Here is a 21,925-nt window from a genome sequence, read left to right as displayed (position 1 = left end):
AAAATTAATTTTGAAAAAGACGAATAATTTTTTTTTTAAGTATGGATTTGGACGCTAAAGAGTTAACCGCCTCCCTTGATCTGTGTGTATGTGTGTGTTTCGTTCGAAAGATCACTTCGTCGTTTTTCCGATAAGCAGACAGAAAGTATGAAAGCGAGAAACTTTAAAATGTATATCTGGAAAATTTCATTGTATGTATGTACATGGAAAAGTTATGAAGAAACAAAATCAGTCGGGAGATATACAGTCCTCTAGTTATGCACACACACAAATACAACTAATAATAATAATAAAATATTTAAAATAATAATAAAAAAAATTAATAGATTACAAACAGAAATAATTCAGTTTTCAATCTAATACGACAAAAAAAAAATCCTTCGTTTTTCTTGTGAGATCAAAAAGGCGTAAAATTTACATAATATAGAAAAAAAAAATATCTACCACGAGAATTCGAACACACCACCGCAGGATCAAACCCTCAAATGGATGTAACTCCTAATAAGTCAGCCGTAACAGTAATAGCTGTTGCGTAAGGCTCCGTCCAGCTAGTCCTTGGATCAAGCAGGCACTCGAGTGTATTGTATGTACGTGAGTGTGTGTGTGTGTGTGTGTAACTGCCGTGTGGTTGGTGTCAGTCTTTTAAAAATAAACAATGGGACAATTCATAACACGCACAAACACTTAGCTACTGCTTTGCTTCCGTGCTGGAGCCAACTAGTTGAAAATTGCTTTACACAATATGCGTGCTTAATGTATGTCAGTATGTCTGTATGCACAAATAAAAGCTTATACACACATATATATATTTATAAAATCTCTCTCTCTCTCTCTCTCTCACACACACACGTATTATATGTGTTCATACATACATGTATAGTTCCATTTTACAGCGCGGCTTCTACGACTGGATGCCCTTCTTAACAACAACTACTATATATATATATTCGTTCGCGCACAATGAATAGACATGAATTATACATGCAGTTCTATCTTCTCACTGGAGGCTGTTTCAAACCTGCAAACGATGAAAGGGTGACGGCACTGCACCGCCCCTTACAACAGTCTTATCTTCTATAATAAACACCTACACACATACCAGACGTTAAATCCCAGTACATAAACATGTAATATTAATATTCATGACTGGCTAAAACTAGCAACCCTAAACGAAACATCAAATAATATAACCTGAGGTAATAGATACGACGGAATGGCCATGACTGGAGCGCACTTCAACAAAGCTCCATATCCCGAGGCTTAAACAACAGTTCCTGCTGACTCTAGTTTAGCAGTATCAGAACTTTTTCCGGCCGTTATCAACCCGTTTCATATTTAGATAAATGCATCTAGGACTACAACATCGAATGTGTTGTTTCTTAACCTTTTCTTTTTAAAGGTAAGAGGACATCATATTCAAAGAAGACGCGACTGCTATTTCTGGCTCGGAAAACGACCACCTAGTAACTCTTGTCAACTCGAGTATGCATATTTACACAGTTACAAGATTTTATAGATCTTATCGATATTTCAAGCAGTTTCACTGAACCGTAGCTATTACACACGCACAATTATATATTTCTATTGTTTTGTTTGTTTCTTTTTCTTGTGTCTCTTTAGAGTTTTTTTTTTTCATGTATTTCATATACAATTATATACGCACGGTTCTACACTCTAGATTACACAAACACATATAATGTGTAAGTAAGGACGTGTGTAATAAGCGCCTCAATTAGTTTAGCTCTAGTTTTTTTTCTATATATATATATTCTCTCTAACGTTAACTCTTTATCTACGTCACTATTATTTAACTAAAACCATTCACTCATATTATCTTCCACTCTCTCTCTCTCTCTCTCTCTCTCTCTCTCTTAAGTCTAGCCCATCTGAAAAATATCCATTTTCATAAAATTAAAATGAAAGTTACGCACAAAAGCTACCTTTTGGATGAGCCGTCACCACAAACTTAAGATAGAACAGTCTTCTTTTACAAGGTGTCAAAGCAATCATAGAGCACGTGGGGAAGACAATTGTTTCACCCGCTTTTTAATTTTCTTTTTCAAAGAAAACTAAAATAAATAAAAATGTGTAAAAATTAGCTTTAAACTTATTCTTTCTCTCTCTTTCTCGTGTGGCCATATCACGAAATAGGAAACCGGTTTCAAATTGCAAGTATATAATAACTGCGTCTTTTAAGAACTTGCCGGCTGGCACGTATATATTCTTGCTAATTTTTTTATATATACGTAGACACAGAAATATATATGATATCCATATAAGAAAAAGAAAACGACAAAAACCTCCAGCAAATGAAATTTTATTTCTAAACATCTAAATGAAACCGAGCTTATGAACTTATTGATTTTTAAATCAAAGTGATTTATTGATCAACTTACGAAAACACTAACTTTTGCTCGTTTTATTTTACTTTATCGAACGCGCCAACGATTCTGCCAGCTTAACCATTTTGGGTTCTTTTTTCTTTTTCTTTTATAAAAAAAAATTGCCGCAGGAGGGGGCATTTAAGAACAATGAAGGGATGAATGAGGGATATATTTTTGTTCACTTAGCCCCCCCCCGTCAAGCTTGCTATACAACTACTTTGAAAGTGGAGAAAGGTTTTTTTTTTTGTAACACTATTGGTCATCGTTTCTATTTAATATATACCACATGCTGTTATATATCTGGGAGAGAGAGAGATCTGTCTAAGCATACAGACACACATACCGACACTCAAACGCGCGTGTAGCTTATCTTGTTTTGCTTTCCGTTCACGGTCAGCTGAACATAGCTGAAAGTTAGTCAACACAGACATATCTATGCCTTGTCACCCAGTTACAGGATAATATATATATATTTCTATCTTGAGTTGTTTAGCGAAGTCAGCGTTGGTCGAGCAGACCCTATGATTTAAGGCATTCCAGCCGGGACCATCCAGTCTTCGGGGAGTGGGGAGTTTATCTAGGACTACACCGTGTAATGTGTTTATCCCGTTTTCAAGATAACAGGGTATAGGAATGAGGCAGATTTGGCTGCTATTTCTAACAGGTTCGAAAGAATTCCCGCGAAGCGATGATTTATTGCAAACCACTTAAGTAATGTCTTGCGCAATCACGTCCCGTAACTCCAGACAGAGCAATTGTAAGATAGACGCAATATCTAGAATTAGCGGAAAAGTCAGTTATATCGATCCAGTATTTATTATTTTATCGATTCCCTAACGGATGCAAGGCAAAGTTATCCGCAGACAGAGTTGAACTCAGAATCTAAAAGGGAATAGCTAGAAGACTAAAACAAATATAAAAATTCCCCGTAGAATTTTGACTGACGCCCTAACAACTCTGCTAATCTAGGTGAACTTGAAAAATCGCACTTACCCCCGACCCCAGTTTTCTACCGCCTACAAGCGTCTTTGTAAATGGTACCGTTGCCACTTTACAAGTTAAAAATTTAAGCAGTAACAGTTGTAATTAAAGAGGTGTCGGTAGGTAGGTAGGCAGACCGGTAAACGCATTCTTTGTGTGTGTGTACATAGCTATGCTTAAGTATAGCCATGTACACACACACATTTTTTAAAAAACTTTAATCGTAAGACACATACACATTTCTTCATACAACACATCCACAGAGACACAACATTCGCAAATATATTTTGCACATTTATGTAAAAACAAGTCAGCCGATATATACACTCAGCTAATACAGCCATCCATTCGCGTAATATACCGGTGTAATTTTCCACACTGAAAACTCGTCCGGCTCACTTAAGTAGTTTTCCATTCAGTAAGAAGAGACGGTATGTATGTATGTGTGTGTGTGTGTGTGTGTGTGTGTGTGTGTAAAAGAAAGGAAGAAAGGTAGCTTTCTTCTTCTTCTTTTTCAATGACAGAATGATTCATGTATCTTATTCTCCGTGTTCTTCCTTTCAGAACCCCACGCAACCGTTAGTGCAAGATCACAACACACTTTTTTGGCAGCATTTACAAAGCGACTCAAAGATGAGAGTTTCGTCCATGGCACTTAATATCATGTACACACACACACACAAATAAACGGGTATATGCGTACGTGTGTGCTAGGCTTGATTCCATAGAGGAAGTGATGATGAAATTAAATCCGACGTGGTTGTGATGATATAAGCACAATGTGATGATGAAATAAGCATGACGAAGTGACAAAGCACACTATTTTCAATTTTCCTTTCGCCGGCTTCTAAACACACGAACACCCACACACAAGTAATAGTCTTTTTTTTTTTTTCTGCATTTCGATTTCTCCAAATTCGATTAAACTGGGTATAGATAAACAATATTTTAGTTGCAAAGAGCGGAGATACGACCAACTCAATTTCGCACTAATCCAGTTTGATCGGAGTAGAAAAAATATTTACATGTAATAAAGCGAAGAGAAAAAATCTTATTTTATTTCAATAAATTCTGGACACTTTTCTTTCGTTTTACGAGTCACTTCAGCTCCAGGTTAATAAAGAACGTGTATGTGTGTGTGTGTGAGAGAGTATACATATTTTTATGTATGAGTGTTAAGGAAAAGTACTCCATCTATACATGTGAAGTGAGTGTATATGTGTGTATACGAGTGTTCCGGGTAGTGGGGTCTCGAGGGTGCTTTAGGAAATATCTTATTTAAACTATCAAACAGTGGGGGTGGAAATTAGTCAACCAACCTCAATTCAAAGCCGACGGAATGGCTGGAGGTGGTGTGTCGTCATCAGAATAAGAACCAACCGTTTTGGCGATTGAGGGAAACAAAGAAAAAGGGGAAAAAAAAAAGAGAAAGAGTAAGACAAGAGTGCAAGAGAGAGGAGGCAAGAGATGTAGTCTTTGAAAGGAAGAACGATTTACCAGCCGTATCTATTTCCGATAGTTTACAGTCCCAATATCTGCACTTCCTTTTATTTATTATATCTTATATTTTTTATCATTAAATATACATATGTACCTATCGCTCCATCTCCAATTACCACCACCACCGTATCATGAGCCAAACAAATCTCCATCTCCAAGCTGCCGGAGTGCTAGAAATAATAGCCAAATCTCACATCATAAGCAACCGAACTGGGGACGACGACACCTAGAAGATCCTTAGATTACGGAGATCGATACTATAATGAGGGAACATCTTTGATCATAGCTGTCCTGGGATTATAACAACGAACTAATCCATCTACCTGTCTTATCTATCTATCTATCTATCTATCAACAATAATCTTACTATTTAACATATCTAATCTTACACTTTTCCACAAATCCTGGCTCCATACCAGTTACCTCTCTCTATATACAAACATCCGTCTTCAGGAGTGCGCAGCTAGCTTGATTACAAGATATGCTAATACCTATAACCGGATACGTTGTGACGTCATAGTTCAATTGATACAGATATATACACTGATAGCAATGATTGAGGTTATTAACCGTGGACGTTTGCTGCATGAGAACTCAATACTAGAGTGTTTAATAAACATTTTGCTTAATTGAAACTGCATCCTTGGTAATGAAAGCAATTATTATGTAAATAAATAATTCTGGAAAAATTCTGGAGGGGAGACAATTCTAAAGTATTAATTCATATATATATATATATACATATATATAAGTCAGACAGATAGATATGAGTCAACAACTCGTCATAATGTTACTGTTATCCATGATGAGTCATACCCGTATGAACATAGATATCACAGTATCGAATGACACTCAGGTGACAAATATCAACGTCCTGGCGCCAAAACTTTTTGTGATACACGCAGAAACAATACTTAATATGTGTGAGGTATGTGGATGGGGATCCAGTTCTACCGCTCAGGATGGTCAAGACGAGAGATCTACATACGACTTAAACCCCGGCTCAGTTAAACTAACATAGCAGAGTTACAATCAAACACATTTCAATGAAAACTATCCTGTTTTTTTTTTTTTATTTTAAAATTTTAGATATAATGTATCTAGATATACATTATTCGACGTATTCTTTTTTAAGCCGGCAGGTTGTGATTTGAGGAAGATTCGACTGTTCCTTCAAGTAGACCGGCTGAGCCCCATCTGGCTTGTGCGGTCTACGTATATGACTGAAGGAAGGCACACGAGGGCGACAGGCGAAGCCTGCTACTCTAGCGGGTCACGACGGGACTTGAACTATGAACGTAGAAGAAGAAATACCGCGAGGTATTCGCCTGTCAGACGGTCTTATATTTCCAATCTCCTACTTCCAAAAGATAAACAGATAGAAAGACGCACACACAAAATATATATATATATATATATATATATATATATATATATACACACACACACACATATATATACATACATACATATGTACGAACACACGATATAATAACCCCCACCCCGGCCGATGTTGTTACAACAAACAAGACGCTCGCTACGTGAGGATGACGCAACTCAAAGATGTTAGATCCGGTATGGAACAAGAACGGTAAACAACTCTCACCACCAACTACTACTACTACTACTACTACCACCACCACCACCATTCCCACTCTTTAGCTTCACCACACCTATCACCACCACTTATCTGATAAACGATTTATTAAGAATTCAATACGTGGTTTCGCCACGGTGGCGGCGGTGACGACTATTCGTACGGGAGAGGTCATCCGGTACACAAATAGCTAAGAAACAAAGAAAAAAAAACGGTCAATATCCTAAAAGGACGGAGTTCGATTTTTCTCTTATTCTTCTTCTAAGTGCTAATATTACACACACACACATAAATAAATATATATATGTATGTATATATATTTATATATATGTATGTATATATATTTATATATATGTATGTATATATATATATATAATATATATATATATATATATATACACACACACACATAAATAACCATCACCCCATATTGTTGACCAGCGTGTTTCACGACTCATCTTTCGGGGTCAGCTGCTATTATTGAGGTAAGGATTGGAAGTAGGGAGTCGGTTGAAAAAGAATGTGACCACGTTCCCTCCCACCAAAACATAAAATAATGACCGCCGAGTCTCTAGAATCCACCCATCATTCGTTCAACCTTCAGATCAAGCATTCCATTCGATCTTTTGTAGTAGGGAGGAGGGAAGGAAATATGGGAATGTATGTATTTCCTTTTTGCAGAACATCTAGGTGAATTGGAGGCAGGTAAACCTAAACAATAGCGTCGTTAATCATAAGCGACGCTGTTGTTCACTATAGAGATCTAGATTTGTTTAACACGGGCAGAACGAATACCACACAAGGGATTTTCGCTCAAACGAACAAGATCACTGATAGATTTTTTGCATCGATCTGTACAACTTTATTAATGGGATCTCCGTCGATTTCGAGCTTCGTTCCCTGCGATCTCCGTGCGCCCAGTTTTATTAGCAAGGCATGAGTCGACTCGGCCAAGCTGGTTACACATGGTTTTAGAAAAGGGAGAGAGACCCCCCTGCACTTTTTTCCCCCCAGCTACATGTAGTGCAGTTACAACCAATGCAATTTAGGCGTTTCAGATAGGAATGATGTTTTGTGTGGTTGCTGGGGGGGTAGAAGTTGGGAGTCAAACGGGTGTAATAGGTATTTATTATCGCATATAATAAAATTACACGTGGCCTTCCACAAACGATTTGCACCCGGCTCCCTAGCTCGTCACCTCAATCGCCTACCCGTCCGTCCAATCCAATCTTACCCAGCCCCCCCCCCCTAAGATAAAGGGATTGACTTTTGCTTCAAAAAGAATCAAAAATCATTCTCATGACTCCACATATATATATACACACATCATATATATATATATATATATATATATATATATATGTATATATATATACACATACAAAAACAAAAAAAAAATCGCTCCCATTTCCCCTAAAAGTCCATTAAAAACAACTTACAATTAATAAAAGGATTTATTTATAAACGAGGAAGAAAATCACCTATTTTACTGGACCCGCGTGGAGAGACAAAAAAATCTCTCACACCATGTCACGCTACACTAGACAGATCATGTTCCCCCTCAATCCAGCCCCTACCTCGGCTTATAATTCGATCAGGTGTTAATCGAGGTTATAGTAAGTTTTAGGACCCGGATCAAACTACTCTAGCAGTTAATCGTCCCACCTTGTAGACAGAACGTTATCGCGTGTTTTTTTCTTTTTAAAGTTTTAAAAACGGTAAGGTGCCATAAGTGGAGGACTTAACTGCTATTTCTAGCTGACCGAGCGACTACATAGAGAATCCCCTAGTTTGGTCGTTAGTTTAGGCGGCGTGTTGTTGAGAAAAAGAAAGAGAGAAAAATGATAGCGTTACCATGTGTGCGTTGTATGAATGAAAAGCTGAGCGAGCGAGTAATAGAATGAGTAAAAGAAAGAGAAAATGAAGAAATACAGAGAGGGACAGAGAAAGAGAGAGAAAGAAACAACCTGAAAGAGGAAGGGGAGGGGTGTACTCGCTTCAGTGATTTCTCAGTCGTCAGTTTCTATATTTAGGATATTCTAGTAGTGACGTCATCACTAGTTGCACCAATCAAAAAGTAGTATGACTAAGGCTCCGCCTACAGGTTTTATGTGCGCGCAAAAACACGTTGGGACCTTTCTACGTAGTCGCCTTCCCCACCATCACGAAGCTTCGCACTATAAATTTCGCATAAACATTTATATGTATCTCTCTACCTATCTCTCTCTATCTATATTTCAAACAGATGTCTTATACACCTCAACCTATCTATCCATCTATCTAATTATCTATTTTCCTACGCGTGTGTATATTCTATTTACTCATCTCGGTTTTAAATCATGTCTATCTATCTATATGGGATTTAAAACAAAATTTAACACGTGTATTCTAAATGTCTGTAAATGTGTATGTTTACAAACGTGTATTTATTGGGGTGGTAGTGAAGTAGTGAAATCCGCATTGCATTTTTTTACCGGTATTTTTATTTTTAACCACATCCCCCCCCCACCCAGATAGATCGATTAAAGGTAAAAGACGAAAATCACCATCTTCCCCAGAGGTATTTGAACTTACATTAGGAATCGAACTACCGGTAGGGAAACCCGTTAAAGAAAGCAAGAAAAGAAGAAAAAAAACAACGAAACAAGAATAAAAAATAAAACAAAGAAAAGTTGTTAAAGATTATGGAATTTAGTGGAGACGTTGTGAGGTAGTAGCAGTGGTAGTAGTGTTAGAAGTTTTAAGTGGTGGTAGGAGAGGAGGTGAAGGTAGAGTGTGTAACCTTCGAAAAAGTTTGCGTGAATGAAAACTAGTTTTGTTTTGATATCTACCGATGTTTAACACTCGTACACTGACAAATACGAAAGCTAACACACACACAAGCACTACATACATAAAAAGGCTTTTTTTAAAATCATTATTTTACTGTTTTTTATTTTTCATTTTCTAAATTTTTTAAATTTAATTTTATCAAGATCTACTTCAAAATTTGGCTGTTATGTCTAACATAACAGGTGAGAGGGGGACTGCGAGCGATGAGGGCTGGTTTGATGTAGGAGATCTCGAAGGGTTTAAATCTGGTATAATTTTATCCAGTGAAGGGTCAACCTGCCCCGCTCTCATTCATTCTTCTCTTCGCCCCGCTCGCCATACCCGTCGAGATCGAGTGGGAAAAGTTAATATTCCTTAATCCTACAGTGAAGGAATGATTGCTGTAGATATTTACCAATTGATGTAAATAATAAAACACAACAAACATTGATGTTTTGAAATTAAAATGAAAATTAAAACAAATCTCTAAGCTGAGATAAACCGCTTTGATTCGGATTAAGGAACAGTCAGCTGATCAAAACATACGTAAAAAAATAAAAATAAGGGGGCTCTAATATAATCCCGCTATTTGTTTTTCTCCTTTTTAATCCTTGTGGTCCGATCGTATGCTCACCTATTTTGTAATCACGCCATCATCGAACCCTTTGCGCATCTATCGATAGTCTTGTAATGGCATGAGAAGCGGTTTAAAAAGGATTATCGAAATTTGAACGTCGTACTGGGGAGGGTGTCAGGGCGTTAATTACTAGACATGGGGTAAATTCCAACTATGTTTAATAATTAATTGATGCACTTGATTAAATCGTTTATTAATTTTTTTTTTTTGCCATGCTTCATCAATCTTTTTTTTTATCTGTCGATGGAGCGTCATGTCTGCGCGTGTGTGTGCGCGCATGCTTCTTTTCATGTGTAGTTTGTTTACTACGTTAAAAACTTTCGTTCGTCCAAGCGCGCATATAATGAATGCATCAGTTTTGATGAAAGGCCCCCAGGTTCAAATCTAGAGTTGGCCAACCAAAAAAAAAAGCACATCATTCATAACAAACACAACAGTATCCGTATAGAAACAGCACATCATATAAACTCGACAAATTTCGTATAGTTTATATTCACGCTTACACGAAAGTCACATACATACATGCTTATACAAACATAACACACCCCCTCTCCTGCTTCCACGAAAGAATTTTAGAAAATTAAGGAGAAAAAAATAATAAGGCAGTCCTTAAGTTTGCACCACTAAACCAGGAGCCAAAGTAACTTCATTGTCGATGTTGCAAAGTCAAGCTGACCCTCGGCGGGATTCGAACTGATAACGTCAGGCGACACAACTAAACGCTAAAACAACCACCCGGCATCGACACAAGGCCAGACTTGTGAGAAAGGAAAATAATCGCTTAAATTCACTTCCTCAGTATATAACTGGTATTGCACTAGGAGTAACAACAACAACAATAATTCTTAGAAATTAAATTTTAATTTCAGTTTTGAACAAAAAAAAAAAATTAAACGAAAGCAAATTTCTTAAGTATATTTAATAAACATAGTTGCTTATAATGCTGTTGTTGTTGACGATATGAATAGCTAGCTCTCCCAATTTTAAGGTAGATGGTATTTAGTATCAAAACTTGAGGACTACCAAATAATATTTTAATGAAACAAAACGAAAATAAAGGCATAACTATAGTTTAGAGCCCCAACAAATTTATTGCTTTACAACTTTTTATAAAATGCATATTTTCAAATAAAATTTTGCAGAGATACTCTCTCGCAAATAGATGATTACATTAATAACATTAAAAAAAACAAAACAAAAAACAAACAAAAAAAACGTGCAAGAGTTTCGGATCATTCTTCCCGCTTCTGATTTTTGTTTCCTTATATTTTTTAATGAAATTTCGTAGGAATACGTTTTTGAGAGTGTAGATTACATTATGTTGATGTTTCAAGTATATAAATGTAAAAAAAGAGAAAACTGCTTAAAGTAATGGAAATTGGTGTTAGAACGATCCAAAACTTTTCCAAAACCTTCTGAAAGAATTTCACCAACACATTTGTATTCTATATCCTCGAAAGCGTACCTCAGTAAACTTCCATGAAAAAATATACACATTGCAGAAAGTTATAAGGAAACAAAATTTAGGGGCATCAAACTGTAGTTATGCCATTAATAAATCTCAAAATTAGACCGTTTTATCTCGGCCGTTCTCTACTTACTTGTGGCCAACCGTTTCCAACTGCTGCTGAAGCAACATCTACAGAGAACTGGAGATCATCCTTGTCTGGAACTATCTGATCATCAAAAGGTGCCGTCTCCACTTTGAAGTAACTATTAGCCATCCCAAGTTAAAAGAACTTTGTGTGTGTATATATATATATATATATCTAAGACTGATCACAAAAACAAATCCCAAAAATTTTAATATATAAATCCGATTTTGAGAGGAAAAAGAGAAATATAATCAAAGCGTTTAGCTAACTTTTAAAACTTAGTTTCTTCTGTTTATGAAAAATAAATGATATATATATATATATATATATATATATATATATATATCAATTTATATTTATATATATATGTATGGGTTAAGTTCCTTTAGAAGATAGGATTTGTCAAATTTTTGATTTGTAAATTTTTTATATAAATCAAATAAACGTGGGTTTTTTTTTCGTTGATTCGTTCGGAGAAAAAAACCGAGAAAATATATTCTCCTTTGGAAAAATTTATAAAGATATAAAAGACAAAACAACTAAGTTTTGTAAAATGCGTCCGTTTATATATGTGTTATATTTAAATATAATTCCGTAGAAGATGTAAATAAATATATATGCGAATCCTCAATATGCAGGTTTGCTTAATAAAAAATCCTCGAATGAAAACGTGAAAATTAAAAATTTAGAGAAATAGATAAGTTCTATGATGGATAAAAGATATATATGTATATATTTTTCTGTCTGTCTGTTGACTGTTCGCGAGTGTTGAAGTTTGTTTACGATATTTTGGTAAAGAAGTACAAAAAGGCGAAGCGCCTCGCACGCTAGTTTTGCTTGCGACTGAGTTCGGTTAGAAAACGAAATCATTTTATATAGTTTCAATGCGTGTGGCAACAAAGAAGGCGAATAGAGAGAGGGAAAGCGAGAGGGAAGAGAACGACGAGAGATTACAATGGGAGGTAGTAGTGAGAGAGGAGGAGGAGTGACTGCTTCGTAATGTAGATAAATATAGAATCAACAGGGGCAGGGGGTTGGATATAGCTATCACCGCCGCTGCCGCCGTCGCCTCTATCACAACAACTGTAGTAAACACATGAAGGGAAGAGGGTGGCGAGCGCAGGGGAGGGGAGGGAGGTGGCGTTCGCGTAATCGAAGCTTCGAGAAGGAGGAGGGAGAGAGAAACTTTAATAGTAAATAAATAAATAAATGAATAAATAAATAAATAAGTAAACAAGAGAGAATAGGGTGGTGGTGGTGGTGGTGGGGGTCGTCGTCGTCGTGGGACGGGGAGAGTAAGAAGCAAAAAGGTATCAAGGTGAGCGGCGAGGGAAGAGGCGGGCTGGAGTGAAGGGAGACTAAGCTGTGATGCGGGGATTTGTTATTTTAAAAATAGAATTTTAATCAGGGTGGATGCGCGCGTGAGAGTGAGCGTCGATGTGAGTGTAGAGTTAGAGTGTGCTCGTTTGAATGTGTGTACGGGTTCCTGTGTGTGTTGGCACTTTGCGAGAGTGTGTTTATGTGTATATTACAATATGTATGTGTGTATGTATGTATGTGTGTATATATATATATGTATGTGTATATATGTATATTACTCTACCTCTGGTATATATATGTATATATATCTGTGTGTGTTTTATGTGTATATTAGAACGTGTATGTATGTATGTATGTATGTACGTATGTGTATATATATATATATATGTGAGTGTGTGTATGTATATGTATGTGTGTGTGTGTGTATGTATATGTGTGTGTGTGTGTGTGTGTGTCATTGCCTGTAACTGTTTATTTGAATATATATGTCTGTGTATATGTGTGAGTGTATTGTAACTTAGAATGTTTATTAGGAAATGTGAGTACACACACACTCACAAACACACACACACTCTCTTTCTCTCTCTCACACACACACACGTGTGTGTGTGTGTGAATCGTAAGTTCATGACTATCTGAATTTGTATATATTTATATATATATATATGTATGTGTGTGTGTGTGTTTGTCCTCTATGAAAGTTCATTTATCGGCGTGTGTGAGTGTGTGTGTATGTGTGTGTGTGTGTGTGTGTGTGTGTGTGTATTTGTGTGTGTATGTGTTTGAAGTCTGTCGATGAAAGTGTCTTCGATGATGAAGCTACATATATCGAGTATGTGAGTATATGTATGAGTGTATGTGTGTGTGTGTTTTGTTTACATCAAAGTGCACATCAATACACACACGCACTTATGTATATATGTGTGTGTATATGTGTGTGTATATATATGTATGTATGTGTATATATGTATGTATGTTTTTGTCGATGTTTCCTACTATGTATTATAGATATATATATATATATATATATACATATATATGTAGATATATGTACACATACATATGTACATACACAATATATATGTATATATATTTGTGTAAGTGTGTGTATATGAAAATTTCAATGTGTTTGTATCTTATATGTTTACATTCGTTATAGCATCTCTACTGTGTGTTACCCACCTCCCATATATATATATATGCGTGTGTGTGTGTATGTTTCTTTCTATCTACCTATATCTTCTTCCTATACATACATACATACGTGTGTGCTGATAGAGAGAGAGACAGAGAATGTATATATATATATATATATGAGTTCTCCCTCTCTTTCTCTTCATCACTACATAGTTTCATATTTTTTTGAAGGTTTCCTTTCGTATACGTGTATATCATTCATTGTGAGTGAGTGTGTGTGTGTGTGTGTGTGTACCTCCGGGTATGAGCGCTTCAGTTTCGTGTCAGTGTACGAAAGACTACTACGCCACCTCCCTCTCTCTCCTTCTCTCTCTCTCCACACACATACACACACACACACACATACATGTATGTATGTATAATTACGTTAGTGTTGTATTTTATAAGTTATTCGGTGTGAATATTTGTGTTTACTCCAGTTTCTTCGTCTGTGTGTGTGTGTGTGTGTATGTGTGTTTTGTTTTATTGTTTTATCAAATGTGTGTGTGTGTCAGTGTAACTTGACGCACACACACACACACACAAACATACACACACACACACATACACACACACAAGCATATTTTTTTTTTACTTTTTCTTATTTTGTATCGACGGAAAGTTACAAGTGACTCGGGGAAAGAAAGTTTTGTATATTACACTTATCAAAACTGTACACACACACACACACACAAACACTCATAGATATTTATATATTATGTATATAGTTGTGTCTTTGTGTCTGTGTTTGTTCCCGACGACCGTTTGACAACCGGCGTTGGTGTGTTTACATTCTGGTAACTTAGCGGTTCGACAATAGGAGAACGACAGAATAAGTCCTAGGTTTAAAAAGAATCAGTCCTGGGGCCAATTTCTTCGAATAAAACACTAAGGCAGTGCCCCAGCATGGCCACAGTCGAATGAGTGAAACAAAAAATAGCATTTATACATATATACCACACACACACACACACACACACACGCACGACATGTATTTGTGTACGCTTTTCTGTATATGTGTGTGTGTGTAGAGAGAGAGAAAGAGAGGCAGACAGAGTGAGTGTGTTTGTGTGCGTGCGTGTGTGTTACAGCTGATATGTCCTTATCAATGCGTGTGGTGTTCGTCTCTGTTTGTCGCCATGTCTCTGTGTCTGTGTGTTCGTCCCACTATGACGTGTCATGCGTAAAGACGGGTTGCGTGACTAAGCGAAACTTATAAACTAAGAATTTCGATTCTCGTTACGCCTCATTGAAAAAATGAATGAACATCACAACATCTATATTTCTTTTTCCCCTCTGAAACTGGAGTACTTTCTCTCTCTCTCTCCCCCCTCACTCTCTAGAAGATAATAAAAATTCAAATAAATATGGTCACATAACGTTTATACTCTCATATGTGTGTACACACACACACACACACACACACACATATATATATATATATATGCGTGTGTGTCGATTTTGGCAGAATTTGAACTCCGATCGTAGACAATGAAATAAATTCAGAGAAGAATTTTGTTCGACGCGCTCTCTACTGTACACATTTGCCTCTGTGTGTGTGTGTGTGTGTGTGTGTGTGTGTGTGTGAGAGAGAGAGAGAGAGAGAGAGAGAGAGAGAGAGAGAGAGAGAGAGAGAGAGAGAGAGAGAGTATGGTTTTGTATGTATGTGTGTACGAGGCTGCCTGTATGTGAATATATGTCCATCGAAATATTTGTGTATGCTCACACACACACATATTTATAAATATGTATATATATATATATATATATACATGTGTATGTACATAGATGAAAATATATATATATATATATATATATATATATATATATATATATATATATATATATATGCATACACACTTATGTATACCTACATTACATATATATGAGTATCTGTGTGTCTATGTGCCTGTGTTTTGTGTGAATGTGTGTTGGCGAATGTGTGCGTGTGTTTGTTTAAACATCTGTAAGTTTGTATATATTTTTTGCCTGTGTCTGTGTGTTCGCTCTAACATCCGTCAACGTTCTTATCGCGATGTCTTTATGTACGAGCACAAGCGCGCCTCCTGTATAGGTTGTGTTGCATAGATATCAGTATATTCTGCCAGTGTGGTTAAGTAGCGTGCTTACCAGCCACATGGTCCCGAGTTCAGGCCTACTGCGTAGCACCAATGGGCAAAAATGTCTTCTACTCAAGCTTCGAGCCGACCAAAGCCTTGTGAGTAGATTTGGTAGAGGGAAACTGAAAGAATCTCGTCGTATACATACATACATACATACATACACACACACATACACACATATGTTTGTGTGTCTGTGTTTGTCCCTCCCCCCATCATCGCTTGACGACTGATGTTGGTGTGTTTACGTCCCCGTAACCTAGCGGTTCGACAAGAGAATAGACTTACAAGGAATAAGTCCTGGGGCCGATTTGTTCGACTAAAGGCGGTGCTCCAGCATGGCCGCAGTCAAATGACTGAAACAAATAAAAGAACAGAAGAATTTAATAAAAGAAAGTAAAGGGTAAAGATAAATTAAGTACCAGTTACGCACTGGGGTCGATCAAATCGGTTGCCCCCCGCCTCCCTAAAAATTTCGGGCCTTGTGCTTAGAGTAGAAAAGAATATAAAAGAGCTGGCAGAAACGTTAGCACACCGGGCGAAATGCTTAGCGGTGGTTTGTTTGTCTTTACGTTCTGAGTTCAAATTAAACTAAGGTCCACTTTGCCTTTCATCCTTTCAGGGTCGATAAATTAAGTACCAGTTACGCACTGAGGTCGATCAAATCGGTTGCCCCCCCCCCCCCGCCTCCCTAAAAATTTCGGGCCTTGTGCTTAGAGTAGAAAAGAATATAAAAGAGCTGGCAGAAACGTTAGCACACCGGGCGAAATGCTTAGCGGTGGTTTGTTTGTCTTTACGTTCTGAGTTCAAATTAAACTAAGGTCGACTTTGCCTTTCATCCTTTCAGGGTCGATAAATTAAGTATTAGTTGCGCACTGAGGTCGATCTAATCGGTTGCCCCCACCCTTCCCCCAAAATTTCGGGCCTTGTGGCTAGAATAGAAAAAAATATAAAAGAAAAAGCAATATATAAAAGGTATTGTTAATTTAAGTCAAGAGAATTTGTGCCAATTTATGTTCAATTTCTTTAAAAGAAGGAAATTTTTAGTTGAATGTATCGACCCCAGGACTTATTCTTTTGTTTAAGCCTGATACTTATTCTATCAGTGCCTTTTGCCAAATTGCTAAGTTACGGGGACATAAACACACCAACATCGGTTATCCAGTGATGGTGGAGAACAAATACAGATGCAAAGACACACACACGATGGGCTTCTTACAGTTTCCGTCTTCCAAATTCACTCACAAGGCATTGGTCGGCCCGAGGTTACAGTAGAAGACTCTTGCCCAAGGTGCCACGCAGTGGGACTGAACCCGGAACTGTATGGTTGGGAAGCAAGCTTCATACCACACACCCTCGCCTGCGCCTATGTTTATCGTGCTTTTAACACAGCAAATCTATGAGAAGTGTTATCTCAGTACAAATATTGCACCAACTGACCTATCAACAGTGTGTTTACATCAAGTATGATACATAGATTGCCATTTTAATTATTTTTAGAATACTGCCTCAGTTGTGTACATCGTACAATACAGTATTTTGCTTTGCTGTATTTACTGTACCTGTATTTAATCTGTTCTTTTATTCTTTTATACGTCTCTGCTCAAAGGCTGTGGCCATGTTGAAGCATCGCCAGTGTTAACTGGCGGTGCTCCATCATGGCCATTCTGGTCATTCTTATGCGATTGGCTTTTGGTGAAGAAGAGATTTCGAGACTGCCACCCTCTTTTGAGTTTCTTATTTCTCAATTGCTCGCAAGGGGCTAAGCATAGAGGGGACAAACAAGGACAGACAAAGGGATTAAGTCGATTACATCGACCCCAGTGCGTAACTGGTACTTAATTTATCGACCCCGAAAGGATGAAAGGTAAAGTCGACCTTGGCAGAATTTGAACTCAGAACGTAAAGACAGACGAAATACCGCTAAGCATTTCGCCCGGCGTGCTAACGTTTCTGTCAGCTCGCTGCCCTCTTTTGAGTTTCTTGCTGTAATATAGGGTCATCTGGGACCTTGCTCAGCAGGAGGTCAACTTGTTTCTAGAAAAAAAAATCTACCCCTACTCCATATAGACCCCTCACATGTTTTGGCAAGGCATTAAATAGTTGTGGGCCCTTGTAACCCAAGCTATCATTAAGCTATCATTAGGTTCTCGGTCTAGACAGAATAGCTGAGTTCTTTGGAACGTTACAAGTTTTATTAACATTTGGTTAATGCGACTTTGTTTTATTTTTAAATCATATTTTTTATTTCCATCTATTTATCTAATTTCTGCTATATTCAAAATATTAATGATAATACAGTTTCTTCTATTCTTTTATTCGTTTCAGTCATTTGACTGCAGCCATGCTGGAGCACCGCCTTTAGTCGAGCAAATCGACCCCAGGACTTATTCTTTGTAAGCCTATTACTTATTCTATCGGTTTCTTTTTGCCGAACCGCTAAGTTACGGGGACGTAAACACACCAGCATCGGTTGTCAAGCGATGTTGGGGGAACAAACACAGAACACAAACATACACACACACACACACACACACACACACACACACACACACACACACACACACACATATATATATATATTTATATATATACGACGGGTTTCTTTCAGTTTCCGTCTACCAAATCCACTTACAAGGCTTTGGTCAGCCCGAGGCTATAGTAGAAGACACTTGCCCAAAGTGCCACGCTGTGTGACTGAACCCGGAACCATGTGGCTGGTGAGCAAGCTACTTACCACACAGCCACTCCTGTGCCTATGAGTTTTGTAAGGTGTTATGGTTACGAGCTGCTCTTTCTCCACACTGAGAGGTCACAGTATTCGTACTACGGATATGTGATTAGAATTTCGCAGGTAAGAATTCAAGAAGGAATCTTCAAGCCAAGCCAACCGGCAAAAGAGTTGTTCTCAATTGTCATTTGTTAATTGTGACGTATTCTCCCCTGAGGTAGAGATAATATTAATAGATTGGGAATTTATATTGTACGGTATTTGATATACCTGCATTTCACTGTATATATTCACATAGTATGGATAAATAAATAAATATATATATATTTACAAACACACACACACGTGTATATATATATATATATATATATATATATATATATATATATATATATATATATATACATATATATATATATATATTTATATATATATATATATATATGTTGAAGATATGTAAATACATGGATTTATGCATGTATGTCTGTTTTCATGGATGCATGTATGAATTTATTCATGTATGTATGTATATATGCTTGTATGTATGTGTGTGTGTGTGTGTGTGTGTGTGTGTGCGTGTGTGTGTGTGTGTGTGTGTGTTTATGTCTATACACACACACACGTACACTTACAGAGTGTGCGGAGCGTTTGAAGACATTTAATTATCAGTACATTACTCTCGTCAAATCAATCAAAAGGCTTTTAATTCTGTCAGCCACCCTCTCCTCATGACATGAAATGCTAACTCAAAAAACGAAGACATGCAGTCATTGGTGAGGAATACAGCGATTTAGAAATTGTCAACATTCTAAAAGTTGCAGAGTCCTTTGTATACAAATTTTGGATGGAATTGGAACCCTCTGACGGGAATGTTTCAAGTGCAGCGAAGGAAAAAAAAAACAGTTTAAATGTCCGGTCACAATAAGGACATCGCAGTTCATCAAGTGGCTTAAAAACATCGGTGATGATCCCGGAAAATAAATGAAGGTCATCGCTAAAAGGACCCCAAGAGTCGAAATGGACTGTCAGAACTGTGGCGAATTAGGATATTCAATAAAAGTCGTATGTACTGTGGAGAAACCGATTCATGTTCTCCTAAGATACAGGAAAACCTTCTGATCCTTGCTAAGCGGTTTACTTAAGATTAAAACCCTCACGAACATGGCATGATTTGGTTTTTCTCTGATGAGATAAACGACCAAGACCAAATGTTTAGCAGGAGAAATGTCCGATGGTTATGTGCATATCTGTCTAATGTCCCCGGAGTGACGAACACAGGGTTTCCAAAAACTGTGATGGTTTTAGAAGTGGTGAGCAACAAAGGTCATGTCATGCCACCTCACATCTTGACACAGGGTTTCAGAATAAATGCTGCTGGATACGTGGAGGTACTCGAAGGATGATTTCCATAGTCGAAGGCCAAACGTGTTTCAACAAGATTCAGTACTTTCTCACGAAGACCACAAAACACAAGAATGAATGCCAGACAATCTTTACGATCATGTAATACCAAACTTGTGGCCTCCAGATTCACCAGATTTATACGCTATCGACTGCTACACTTGGCGTATAGATGAAAGGGGACATAATCGACATCCTCATAATACTCAAGGTTCACTGAAGGCTGCAGTTGTCTAGATCAGTGGTTCCAAAACTTATTCGGGTTGCCACCCCTTGGCACCAAGGCCACACCACCACAAATATAGACCATTTTCGGCATCGAATTCAAGACAACTATATTTTACAAACAAAACTGAAACTAATTTGTTCATTTTGTTTTTACAACCATCGCCCCCTTTTGGTCACCCCATTATCGCCCCCACTTCCCTTCAGCACGCCTCTGAATCTTTCCACCGCCCCTAGATGGGGCAGTACCACCCACTTTGGGAACCACTCGTCTAGTTGATGTCTGAAATGAACAAGGACCATTTAGTGCAATCATGTTGACGATTCTGGTCCCGCATAGAAGCAGTCATCGAAGCTAAAGGCGGATTCATAGAGTATTCTAATAATATATCTTATCAAGAACATAAAGCTGGCAGAATCGTTAGCACGCCGGGCAAAATGCTTAGCGGTATTTCGTCCGTCCGTACGTTCTGAGTTCAAACTCCACTACGGTGCCTTTCATCTTTCGGGGTTGATAAAATAAGTACCAGTTGAACACTGGGGTCAATGTAATCGACTATACCCCACCTACCCCTAAATTTCAGGCCTTGTGTTTATAGCAGAAAGGAATTTGTCTTACCAAGAACATGTGCACACATTTTTGTTAAAATGCATTTGGTTTTTGTTAGATTAGAGTTATTGTACTAAATTATCAAATATGTCCTGAAATACCTCTCGCACACACGCACTGGGAGTTTTTTTTAGATCGTTTATCTTTAAAGATCTCACTGGTTTCCCAGATTTTTCTTATTTTTAAAAGTTACGTGAGATAGAAAGATATATACATATATGTATATAATATATATATATATATATATATATATATATATATATATATATATATATATATATATATACATGCATACACACACACACACACACACACACACACACACACATATATATATATATATATATACACGCATACATACATACACACCCATTTGGATATATATACACATATATACGTGCGTATATACATGTGTATGTATATATCTGTACACATTTATATTTATATACATGTACATGTGTGTATATGTACATATATACTGGGTCATCCCATAAATAATGCGGTTTTTTCAATTGCATGAGCTAAAAGTCGGAGGGGGATGGGATAAACTACCTGCATCAACTTGCTATAAAAGCAGGTAATACTTTTACCTTGTACTTATTCTTAGTGCAAGTTTTGAAGAGCGCAGTTCGATTTTAACAGTTATTTCTTCAAAGCTATAATGGAAGTGGCAAAGATATATATTCGGCATATTTTGCTTTATGAGTTCAATAAAGGCAACGGGACGGAAAGTGCGAGGAATATTAATGCAGTACATGGAGATTGGACAATAAACGTAAGCCAGTGTCAACGGTAGTCCCAGAAATTCTGAGCCGGAAATTACAGCCGGAAGGCGAG

General features: G+C 37.3%; 1 protein-coding gene across 5 annotated transcripts in view; it reads right to left on the bottom strand.

Moving 5' to 3' along the window:
- LOC106872515 (uncharacterized) overlaps positions 1 to 21,925 on the bottom strand; it is a 114,879-nt gene that overhangs the window by 5,873 nt on the left and 87,081 nt on the right. The window contains exon 1 of one of the 5 annotated variants that reach the window (XM_014919535.3): positions 11,512 to 12,371. The exons of 1 other annotated variant lie outside the window; for it this stretch is intronic. In XM_014919535.3, coding sequence (XP_014775021.1) covers positions 11,512 to 11,634 — 123 coding nt within the window. In that variant the 5' untranslated portion in view covers positions 11,635 to 12,371. Of the gene's footprint in view, positions 1 to 444; positions 5,462 to 11,511; positions 12,372 to 21,925 lie in introns of those variants that run through there. 3 more of the 5 variants (XM_089354964.1, XM_089354966.1, XM_089354965.1) reach the window with 3 other exon arrangements.

The sequence above is a fragment of the Octopus bimaculoides genome, chromosome 7, assembly GCF_046866305.1.
Source record: "Octopus bimaculoides isolate indiv1 chromosome 7, ASM4686630v1, whole genome shotgun sequence".
NCBI classification, from domain to species: domain Eukaryota; kingdom Metazoa; phylum Mollusca; class Cephalopoda; order Octopoda; family Octopodidae; genus Octopus; species Octopus bimaculoides.
Note: the sequence above shows the minus strand (reverse complement) of the source record. Positions and strands in the feature narration are given on the sequence as shown.